Genomic DNA, 12189 nt, shown 5'->3' on the forward strand with positions numbered 1-12189 from the left:
GGTTTCATTATTTTCCCAAAAACAGCAATGGCCAGTTAAGTTTAGGATCTTCCTAATGAATCTCACAGTATTATTCCAAGTGGCAAAAGCCAGCTTCTAAAGGTCACTGTCCGATTACACCTTGATGACAGTTTTTAAATAATGGTTTCACAACAGGTAACAGTGGATAATAGAGAAGTGGGATGGAATGAACACAAAGAAGTAGGAATGGGGCCGGAGAGATAGCACAGCGGTAAGGCGTTTGCCTTAGGCGCAGAAGGACAGCGGTCCAAATCCGCTCAATTTCTGAGCATAAAGGCAAGAGTAACCCCTGAGTGCTGCCGAGTGTGACCCCCCCCCCAAAAAAAAAAACAAGTAGGAATGGCAACATGCAGGAGATTTTTGAAGGTTTTTGAACTTTGTCTTCTTTTTTATTCTACTTCTCTAGATATGGATTTTTTTCTTTTCCTTTTTTAAAATAATTTATTTATTTAAACACTGTGATTACAAACATAGTTGTAGTTGGGTTTCAGTCTTAACAAGAACAACCCCCTTCACCTGTGCAACCTTCCCATCACCAATGCTCCCATCTCTTTCCTTCCCCACGCCTGCCTGTATTCGAGACAGGCTTTCTACATCTTTGTATTCTTATTGCTGTGGTGGTTACATAATCTGCACATGTACAAACCATAGGATAAACCACAAGCAAGCAGACAAACAAACAAGAGAAGGAAAAGTGAAAGCACGACCAAAGTATTAAGTCCAACTAAGGTCTGTGGTTTAGTCAATAGTCCTGGGCAGAGTCAGTCAGTGCCCTGGTTTTAATTGTTTCTTCATTATGCTGTGCTTATGTAAGAGGCACCGTCGAGAACATGGTTATTCTCTGTTCTATCTTTGCAATTGCTTCAGGAATTCTGTTCTATTTATGAAACTACAATTGTTTCAAAGTACATATACTCATATATACTTTCAAAGAATATATATGTGAAAGTATATATACATCAGTAATTTTCTATATTTATACATCTACACATATATATATTGTATAAGATCATCTTCAATGCACTTTCATATTTTCTGTTGTCTGTAAGCTAAAATTAAACTTAAATACATGATTTTCAATAAAGCAGTACATTTCAGATTAGTAAAAATATTAAGAAAATTATTTTCATTAGATGATTTTGTTTTTTGAGAACAGTGTTCCTCAACCTTTTCCCAACTTGGACCTCTTCCCATCTCATCTCCTTCTGTTCTACTGGCTGGTCTCCTGTTCCATGTAGTGGCCTCCTAATTTATACAATTTTCACCTGTGGCCCCTGGAATAACCTGGGACCCATCACTATAGAGGAAATTAAAATGGTTATCAAAAGTCTTCCCAAAAACAAAGGCCAGACCTTTATTTGTTTTTTCGAAAGAATTCATTTACTAATTTTCTCAAGCCTTCAAAGAGGATCTAATGCCTATATATTTCAAGCTTTTCCAGGAAATTGAAAAACAGAAACATTCCCAAATAGTTTTTTATGAAGCTAACATCACATTGATACCAAAATGAGACAGAGACGCAACCAAAAAAGAGACCAATATCTCTGATGAACATGGATGCAAACACCCTTAACAAAATCCTAGCAAATAGGATTCAATGCCTCAGTAAGAAAGTTATACACCATGACCAAGTAGGATTTATTTCAGAGATGAAAAGATGGTTCAGCATATGCAAGTTAATCAAACTAATACACCACATCAACAAAAGGAAAATTAAAAACCATATGATCATTATATTAGATGCAGAGAAAGCATTTGATGAAGCCCAAATTCCACTCATGATAAAAAACTCTCAACAAGATGGGAATGAAAGTAACTTTTCTCAATATATTCAAGGCCATTTATCACAAGCCCATGGAAAATATTATAATAAAAAGGGGAAAACTAAAAGCTTTTCCCATAGATCTGGCCCAAGGCAAGGTTGTCCCCTTTTCCTACTCCTATTCAATATAGTACTGAAATTACTTGTGATAGTAATTAGGCAAGAAAAAGATATCAATGGCATCCAGATAGGAAAGGAAGAAGACAAGCTCTCACTGTTTGCAGATGATATATTATACTTAGAAAATCCTAAGACTCTACCAAAAAGCTTTTAAAACAATAAATTCATATAACAAAGTGGCAGGCTACAAAATTAATGCATAAAAATTAATGTGTTTCTTATACACAAATAATGATAGAGAAGAAATGAACATTAAAAAATCCCTTCACAAAACACCACAGAAATTCAGATACCTTGCAGTCAACTTAACTAAAGAAGTGAAGGACCTATACAAAGAAAACTACAAAACCCTGTTTCAAGAAATAAAAGAGGACACAAGCAAACTGAAACACATACCCTGTTCATGGATTGGGAGGATTAACATCATTAAAATGGCAATACTCCCCAATGCATTGTACAGATTTAATGAAATTCCTCAGGATACCTATTGCCATAGAAGTGGATCAAACACTCCTAAAATTCATCTGGAACAATAAACACCCACGAATCACTAAAGCAACCCTGAGTAAAAAAAAAAAAAAAAAAAAAAAAAAGATGGAAAGCATCACTTTGGACAGATTTAAATTGTACTACAAAACAATAATCATTAAAACAGCATGGTACTGGAATAAAGACAGACTCTAAGACCAATGGAATAAACTTTAATGTTCAAAGAATGACCCTCAAACTTACAAGCAATCTTTGATAAAGGGGAAAGAAAGGCAAAATGGAGCAAGAGAGTCTCTTCAACAAGTGGTGCTGTGACAAAATGGTCAGCCACATGCAAAAATCCAAAACTAGGAACTCCACATAATAACATAAAACCAATATATCTGTGAATTAGAGGCTGGAAGAGATAGCATGGAGGCAGGGTGTTTGCCTTGCACGCAGAAGGACGGTGGTTTAAATCCTGGCATCCCATATAATCCCCCGAGCCTGCCAGGAGCGATTTCTGAGCATAGAGCCAGGAGTAAACCCTGAGCACTGCCAGGTGTGACCCCAAAACAAACTATATATATATACATACATATATATACATATATATACATGTATCTGTGAATTACCAAGTTCTGGGGATTCCACAAATGAAAGGCAGTTTATATTTTATCCACACAGCACAGATTTTATTTTTCTGTCGTGATCCAGAATGCCAGTTCACAGGCAGAGATAGTTAATCTCTTTTATGGGAAATATTTGTTTTCTTTGAACTTTTTATACATAGGATGAGAAATAAACAGTTTGTAAAATCCATTCTCCATGAATTGAATATTGGAAGAGCCCTGGAGTAGGGGTTGGAGGCTCAGAGCAAGGGCTAGATCACATATCATGCTTGCTATGATCCTTCGTAACTGGTTTCTCAGAGTTCAGAATGCTTCAGTTCTTGAATTCCTTGACCCTTGGAATTATTTTGCTTGGTATTATTTTTAGGATAGAATCTTCCCATACAATCACCCTGATCCTTAGACCTGGATTCTGCCCACAGTTCTTCACCTTCAACCATCCTTGGAGGCCATCATCCCTTTCCCTGATCATCTTTCTTTCACCCCAGTCCAATTTTCTCTTTACTGGATTACTAAGGGATTCCACACTCTTCACCACTTTGGGGACAGCAGTAGGGCTCTTCTCAGCACCTTGTCCTTGTTTTCTGTCTCCCAAAGACTAGCAAATTCTTTAGAAGGGGCCCAAAGAGAGTGTATATGTTTAAAAAGAGGAGCTATAATCATTTATCTTAGCATCCATTGTACTAGTGTAGGAAATAGTCTCTAATTTTATGTTGAGTGACACCTCATAAAAAGAACTACATTTAATACTCAGTTCTTTACTAATAGGACAATTTGTTTTAGAGATACTGCAGCATTTGTGTTATTGAACCTTGTATCTCCAAACAGTTTTGCATCTGTAAGTGACATTGTAGAGTCAGACTTCAGTAGGTATTTGTGGTTTTTATATTATATCGTTGAGGGAGAGTAGGGAGCAGTAGGTGTGTGTGTGTGTGTGTGTGTGTGTGTGTGTGTGTGTGTGTGTGTGTGTGTGTGTGTGTTCTTGGTCACAAAATCTTAGCCTTATCCTCTGTGAAATTGAAATAACACTACAAATAGCAACAGTACCTAGTTTTAGAATCAAAACAATCCAGCCAACTCAGGTATATAAGACACTGTAACAAAGCAAAAGTCAACAAAAAGAGAGGAGGAAGAAGATGAAGAAGAAAAGTAGAAAAGGAAGAAGAGAAGGAGGAAGAAAAGAGGTGGTGGTGGAGGAGGAGGAGGAGGAAGAGGAGGAGAAAAAAGAACAGCAGCAGCAACACAAAACACATGCTATACTGAGTTGTACCTTATGAGGAAGTTTCCCCCATGGTGTCTTACCTGTCATCCTGAATTTGTTAACATAATTGAACAAAGGGCTAGAATCAGGAGGTGCTTTTTCAGAGTTTCACACATATGTCAGGAGACACTGGGCTACCTTCACCTGATCTTCATAACACCATAAGCTGGGGACCACTGGAAGGATATCTTGATCAATTGTACATACTCCTACACCTAACTCAAATCTGTGGTCCGCAGAGTGGCAGGTTGAGGCTGGGCACCACACTGGGTTGTGGCTCTACATAGAGGTACAGTGGAACCACATTCAATCTCTCTCATGTAACCCAAATGGTCATGTCTACCTGTCTCCTCCAGTCCTTGTTTTATAGTATCTCTCCTGAATTCATTCTTGGACTTCTGAGTGACCTTCACTGACAGATAGCAGGACACTTGCTTTCAATTTAATTGTAATAATATCTGGGCATTGTGACACAAAGTGGGGAGAATATCAGTTTTTGTGGAGTTTTTCTGCAATCCAGATTTACAGAGAAATCATCCCAGGCAAGGGTAGCCTGTGACCATGTGACAGGACAACTGGTAGCTGATCCATTCATTCTGAGAAGGAATGTTTCTAAGATCCTGACCTTCAAATAGTGTGTATATATGTGTATGTGAGTATATGTGAGAGTATGTGGAGTGAGTGGATGTGCGTGTGAGTGGATGTGAATAAGTGAATGTGAGAGAGTTCTGGAGAGCTAGCCTGGAGGTAGGGTGTTTGCCTTGCATGCAGAAGGATGGTGGCATCCCATATGGTCCCCAGAGCCTTCCAGTAGTGATTTCTGAGCGTAGAGCCAGGAGGAACCCCAGAGCGCTGCCAGGTGTGACCCAAAAACCAAATAAGTGAATGTGGAGGTGTGATTATATGAGAGATGTATGAGTGCATGTGAGCATGTGTGTGAATGTAGTGTGTGTGTGTGTGTGTGTGTGTGTGTGTGTGTGTGTGTGTGTGTAGTGCAGTGCAACAGGTGCCCCTGCTTTCATGTGAGATCTTCTTGAGAAGCTCCATTTCAGGCAACTTGAGTGAGCCCATTAGGACTACCTCTACTCAACAAAAGTAGTTTCTTACGAAGCTTCCATCATCCCACTCCAGTACCGCAGCTGCCTGCTTGCTGACTCAGGGGTCTGATTGGCAGTCTTATGGGCATGTTAACAACCAAATTCAGAATGGACACTGTGGTCCTCTATGGATTTATGTGTGTGCTCTGTACCCAGAACACAAAGGAGAAGCCCACTGGGAGTGCAACTAGGCATGAACCTGTTTCAGGCATCCACAGAGCATGATAATGTCACAGGTGTCTATGAGCATTTGCTTCCTCAGGTCACTGCCTATCCCTACTCACTTGGAGTGTCCAGCAGGCCTGTGCTTCTGTGGGTGATATCAGAACCCATATATATTTGAGCCAGTAGCCTCAAACTGGCAAACAAAGGCAAAGCAAATGGTCCTGGCAAGAAGGAATGTTCCATTTCTTTTTAGGAAATAAAATCTAGAGTAAAGTATGACTTCATCCCTCCAAAAAATAAATGCCCTGGTTTGGGGGTGAGTCATCACGAGTGTTCCCTTTTTGAATGGAGAGAGAAAATCTGCATGGGGAGGCCCATCTGGAAACAATGATACCAATGCATGAGCACTTAGAAGTGAAGATGGTCGGGTGGCCCTGGCGTCTGTGTGGACACTTGGTCAGCACTGCTCTTCTCTTGGTGAGTGTCAGCAGCCTCAGATCTTGCTCTTTAGAACTCCTACTACCAGGTCCCCCAGCTCCTGCACCGAACTGCAGAGAGGTTTTGCATAGGCCTTTCCAGAGCCACATCCCCCTACCCAGAGATTATTCACAGAGACACTCTCTCTACAAGGCAGCCATCAACTCCTCAGTCCTACCCACATCAGTCTAAGAGAACTAAGAGATTCAGAGGTGCGGTTATCATGCCATGTGTTTGGTCCTGCCTTGTCCTGTAAACCAGTTGAAATCTTCATCCTCTATTGTGGATTCACGACCTGTTGCATAAGTGTCCTGGAAACTCGTGATCCCTTTCTCTGTGAACTCAATTTGGGCCCCGCTTGAGCCAACCTCAGTGCCTGTGAATGACATACTTACATAGGATTTTATCCACAGATTTTCTCCCCAGTAGTCCCAGAACATTTTTCTTCTTGTATTTGATAGGAAAGAACCCTCAGCCATGGGGGTTTTGCTCTGGGCAATTAGTCCCCTTGTAGTCAGCAAGGGCAGCAGTTTGCTGCGCAAACCCTGATGTCTGGAGCTTCTGATGCCTTTGCTCACCCTCATTTGTTCTTCCACAGAGTGACTACTCTAGCGACACAGAGAGCGAAGACAACTTCCTCATGATGCCCCCGAGGGACCACCTGGGCCTCAGTGTATTCTCCATGCTCTGCTGCTTCTGGCCATTGGGTATCGCAGCTTTCTACCTGTCCCATGAGGTAAGGTCTCTCTGGGATCACACCCTAGCTGAGGAATCTGGGCGTATGACTCTGCAGGAAAGCGGATGCCTTGTATTCTTGAGACGTGGATTTGATCCCTGACTACCCTCCTCCCAGCCAAAAACCCCTCTAGAAAGAAGCCAGGTGGATAGAAGCATGTCTCACCACAGGGAAAAGTGAGTGACTTGGGAAGCCAGCCGTCCAGTAGGCACTTGGTGTGTACCAATAGCATGACCCCAGCACTGTCCAGTGCCAGAGAGGGGACTTCTGAATTTCCTGTGAGGCCAGGGTGCAGGGGTGTGTGGTGTGTGTGGTGGCAGGGGTAGAAGGTAAGACTCAATTAAATAAACTAGATTCTAATAACCGCTGTGTGCTCACCTCAGATGCAGGATCAGTTACGGCAGATTGCAGCTTCTTTTAAACCTGCAGACCGGCACTTATCGTGCATCCGAATACACAGTCTGAGTGAGAAACACGGCAGTTGGCCCGGGATATCCATCTTCTCTACCTGTACCAGGCACTGATGTGGTGGCTAAAGACCACTACGTTGAGCAGTGTTTCTCAGTGGGTGTGGCAAAAAGTCCCTTTTCAGGGCAAAGCACATGGTGATCTTGCCTCATGAGACCAGACCTTATTCATTTTATTTCATCTTTTGATGTAAAATAATTTTATTTAGAGAAATGCAAGAGAGGTAGAGAGAGGGAGGAGAGACAGAGACAGAGAAAGAGAGAGAGAATACACATCATAGGCCTACACATATGTGCAGAAACATTCAGAGATATTTCTCTGGCAAAAGAAGAGTATTGAGAAATAGTCCACATTTCCCTTTTCGTAATCAGAGAAAACAGACATGCATTCCAATTAAGGCCTGTGGTTTGGGGTATCACAGTGCCTCCCCAGTACAACCAAATCTGAGTGGTGCCATGCCTGGGAGCCCAGTATGTCCTCTTTCCTTGGGCCTTGGTTCTGAGGCTCTTTCTTGCTACCACTGGAAGACTTGTTTTTCTTCTCCTTGGCAGAACCCAGCAATGGCCCCTCGTGCACCTCACCCACACCCACACCCAGGCTAATTGGTGTTACTTGACCAGAGACCCTCTCTCCATGCTCTTTTCTCCTCACCCCACCTCATTCCAGACACAAGCAGGTACATCTTAGCAGGCATCTTAGCAGGGGACTCCAGGGAGCCCTAAAGAGAGAAGTTGGCAGAGGTTCTGGTCCTACACTAGCATTGTACGCCATTAACATTTGACTGAGTGATTCTTACTTGTCCAGCTTTGAGCTAGAGGCTTGTTCTCTTTTATGACTTGTGCACCAGATAAAATCAAGACTCTGGTCAGAAAGGACCCTTGGTAGTCAAGTACTTATGGAGCCCAAGGGGAAGGCCTGCACTCAGGACATAGAAAAGATGTGCACATGGGGCCTGTGAGGTGGCACTAGAGGTAAGATGTCTGCCTTGCAAGCGCTAGCCAAGGAAGGACCGTGGTTCGATCCCCCAGTGTCCCATATGGCCCCCCCAAGCCAGGGGCAACTTCTGAGAGCTTAGTAGCCAGGAGTAACCCCTGAGCATCAAATGGGTGTAGCCTAAAAAAAACAAAAAAAAAAAAAAGGAAGGAAGGAATGAAGGAAGGAAGGAAGGAAGGAAGGAAGGAAGGAAGGAAGGAAGGAAGGAAGGAAGGAAGGAAGGAAGGAAGGGAAAAGAAAAGATGAGCATAGATTCATTTAACATGTGAAATAAGCTCTGAAGTCGCCCCCAGCAGCTCAGAAAAGGCCTTTCCTTGTGAACTGCATCCCAAGACCTGGATATCATGCTACAGTAGACAACAGAACAGGAATTCTACTGTTATGAAATAAAAATCAGGAGAATAGAGGGAAGAAATGCAGCTTTTAACAGATCCTAAATATCCCTGACTTTCCCACTGTCTTAGCAACCCTTTGTCTCTTGTCTCAGTCCTGCTCATCTCTGGGTTAAGGAAATAGAACCAAAACCTCCTAGGACCAATCCTTATTCCACCACCAGCAAGGCACTGTTGTGGGCATCAGAGCTAAGAGTTGATTGACAGCTATGGCATCGGTATTTCTACCTTGGATCTCATAGGAACGGATGTTGCAGCTTCAAACAGAAGAACGTAGACATTGATGTAATCTTGCTAGCAGAATGCTAGAGTCAGGCTGTTGAGAGAGCCCTGGATAAATATGGAGGTGGCACAGGGGGTGGTGAGGTCCCCTTTCTCTTGACTGTTCCATACATATAACCAGAGGTGATGCTTCTGTCTCTGGAAAAGAGCAAGCTGTGCACAGCATCTGTCTAGATGACAGTGATTATAATAAAAATCACGTCATGATTGCAGACAGGCATTTCAATTCTTTTTGTCAGAAACCAATTTTGTTCTTTACAGTGAAACAGTCTCTTAGACTTGGATGCGATGCCTGCCATTTAATGCCTTTGGTGACAAAGAGGATCGTGATCATTTGCTCAACAATGGATGCGAAGTGTGCTTTGAAGCTTCTGGTCCCTTTTCTTAGAGGTGCCAAGCAAACATTTTTGTGAAGTGTCAGGTTTGCTTTCTCTGTGGGTATAAAAAGACACCTCACCCCATCTCTCTGTCTTTTCACTGTGCTGAGTAGGAATTTCCTTCCTTTGAATCACAGCAAAAAAAAAATGGTTGTCCGTATTTCTTGAGACATTGCTGGGGTAAGTATTCTTCTCATGGGAACTCCCTTTTAAGCTCACTCACAGAATATTGATGCTTCTGGACTTTGTGCAGAGCTGGGAGTTTACCATTGGTCTTAGCAGAGCCTGAGGCTGCTGGATGTTCAGAGCTGGCTTTAGACGCCAGACACGGACTCTGCTCAGTATTGGAGGAGAGCAGGAGTTAAGAGTTAAGGGGGGAAATTATGTGCCACATAGTAGAACAGACACTTTGAAGCCGTTGCATGGAATTAAATCAAAGTTTTCCTGACCAGGGCCAACTGGGAGTTCTTCACTCAACCCAGAGAGAGGAGAGCCCCAAGTCTTTGCTGATTGCTGCCAATACATTCAGGATGTTGGGGGCTGGGATAAAGATGTCAGAAGAGACTAAACAGCACATTCCCTAATGCAAACCCCTCCCCAAGTTCCAGATTCTCTTCACAAAGAAGTCTCTAACATCTAAAGTGTGCCTTTGGGGGTTTCTTTTTTTACACACAGTTGTTGACAATTAGGCTGTGTCTGTCCATTGTCAAAATAACTGCTCAGTGAGGTCAAAGGAAAAAGGCCATTCTGGGAAAACAAAGCAAATATCTCACTTATTAGATTACCTAGGATATAGTGAGGAGAGAGTTCACAACATCTCTGAATTTTAAAGATTTCTTCAGTTATTTAGTCCTTTTTTTTTTTTTTTTTTTGCATGGCAGGCATTCTGAGAAAACAAAGCAAATATCTCACTTATTAGATAATATTGGATTGAATTGGATAGATTAGATTATATTGAAGAGTTCACAACATCTCTGAATTTAAAATATTTTTTCATTTATTTAGTTCCGGTTTTTTGTTTGTTTGTTTGTTTGTCTTGATTTTTTTTGGCATGGCAGGCTATGAAACAACTCCAGGTCTCAGTTTCCCAATTACTGAGAACTAGTTAAGCAGCCCCTGACATGGAGCTAAGTGTTTCAGGGAAGTGCAGTTAAATTCTCACCAGGTTTCCAGAGGCAGCAGGTGCTTATCACATTATGCAGAATGACTACTACTTCTGAATAAAATGTTTTTCCTTCATACAACTGTGAGTCCCTAACTGAGTAGACATCTGATAGAGCCCTAGAATCTTTTCTCTAGTATTCTTATAATTTAGAAAAGGAAGAGTATGGGGGAGGATTCGAGGGCATACTCAGTGGTTGAAAAGAGTATTAATAAAGTATAGTAATGGTGTTAAAGGATAAATAAAGTGGCTGCTAGCCCATGTTGCCCATATTGTTTACCAACCACCTGGACATTCAGGGCATGTTCTTGGTCAGTAGCAACCAGCCACATTAGGTCATTCGGTATGCAGTTCATGAAAATCTACCCAATCACTGCATTAATTGGTGGTGCCACACAGATCTGCCCAATCAGAGTCTTAGTGGGTGAGGCCACCAAAATTGGAAGTTTCGAAGACCACATCTGGCTATCACTGGACTGGAATTCACAGGGTGACCTGTCTTAGAGATACTCCAGAAGGAAAGCAGCTGGTTGGTCCTGAGCGATGATAAAAATTCACCGTGTTTCCTGCATCTAGGCAAAGCCTAAAGAGCGTCTACCACTTCAGCCAGGGCTATCTGGTGCCTGAGCACACAGAGCCCACGTCTCCCATTTTGTGCTCTGTACCTTTCTACTTTCACTCTGGGATGTGTATCGGGGCTGTCTCTGCCAATGGGGAGTTCTGCACATCTGTGCCCCCAGGTGCCCACATGCACCTGTCACCTGCACTGCCCTCTTGAGATACTCTTCTTTCACTAACGGTTGTGTACCGAGGCTCTCTCTGACTTTGGAGAAGTTCGCATTCTCTCTTCAGAGTGTTACTTTCTCCCTCTCTTATCCTCTCCCTCTTCTTCCTCAGTACTTCCGAATAGAACCTGTTTTTATTTTATTTTTTATTGTGACTGAAGTTCATTTACATAGAATTATTTATGATACATAGTGACAATAAATGAAGGGCATTCCCACCACCAATGTTATCCTCCCTCCACTCGTTCTCAGCATGTCTCCCACATCTCACTCCTTTACCCCCCAGAATCCTACTGCAAATGCTCGCTGCCTTACATCTTGTTATAGGTTGGGTATCTATTCTGTTTGGTGTTCCACTCTGGTCATTTTTTTATTTATACTACATGTTCATATGACTGGTCCTGGTATCATTTTCCCCCCTCAATTTATGAGGCTGAATGATTCAAATTATGCTATTCTGTTGGAGGTTAAAAGGTTAAGGAAAAGAGGAAGAAGTATTTGGAATCAACTACTAAAAAAAATCACCTAATAATATCCACAAAAGTGGAAAAGAAAGAAAAAAGTGGAAGAAAAAGGAGAAGGAAGATAATATCAAAAAACAAACAAAAGGGCCCGGAGAGATAGCACAGAGGTGTTTGCCTTGCAAGCAGCCGATCCAGGACCAAAGGTGGTTGGTTCGAATCCCGGTGTCCCATATGGTCCCCCCGTGCCTGCCAGGAGCTATTTCTGAGCAGACAGCCAGGAGTAACCCCTGAGCGCAGCCGGGTGTGACCCAAAAACCAAAAAAAAAAAAAAATAAGACAAAACAACACCAGAAAAGGTGCTGCGGTGGCAGGGTTTGTGTTACCCCACCTTTTTTTTCTTTTTATTTTGTATAGGCAAGCAAGTGTTGAGGAAGGAAGGAAATTCCATGGCCTAAGAGATTCAGGGT

The 12189-nt window shown here is 42.2% G+C and overlaps 1 protein-coding gene across 2 annotated transcripts in view; it reads left to right on the plus strand.

Moving 5' to 3' along the window:
- Positions 1 to 12189, plus strand: part of SYNDIG1 (synapse differentiation inducing 1) — a 168496-nt gene that overhangs the window by 111397 nt on the left and 44910 nt on the right. For both annotated transcript variants that reach the window (XM_049780228.1, XM_049780227.1), the window contains exon 3: positions 6662 to 6799. In XM_049780228.1, the coding sequence (XP_049636185.1) occupies positions 6662 to 6799 (138 nt within the window). The remainder of the gene's footprint in view (positions 1 to 6661; positions 6800 to 12189) is intronic.

This window comes from Suncus etruscus, chromosome 9 (assembly GCF_024139225.1).
Source record: "Suncus etruscus isolate mSunEtr1 chromosome 9, mSunEtr1.pri.cur, whole genome shotgun sequence".
NCBI lineage: Eukaryota > Metazoa > Chordata > Mammalia > Eulipotyphla > Soricidae > Suncus > Suncus etruscus.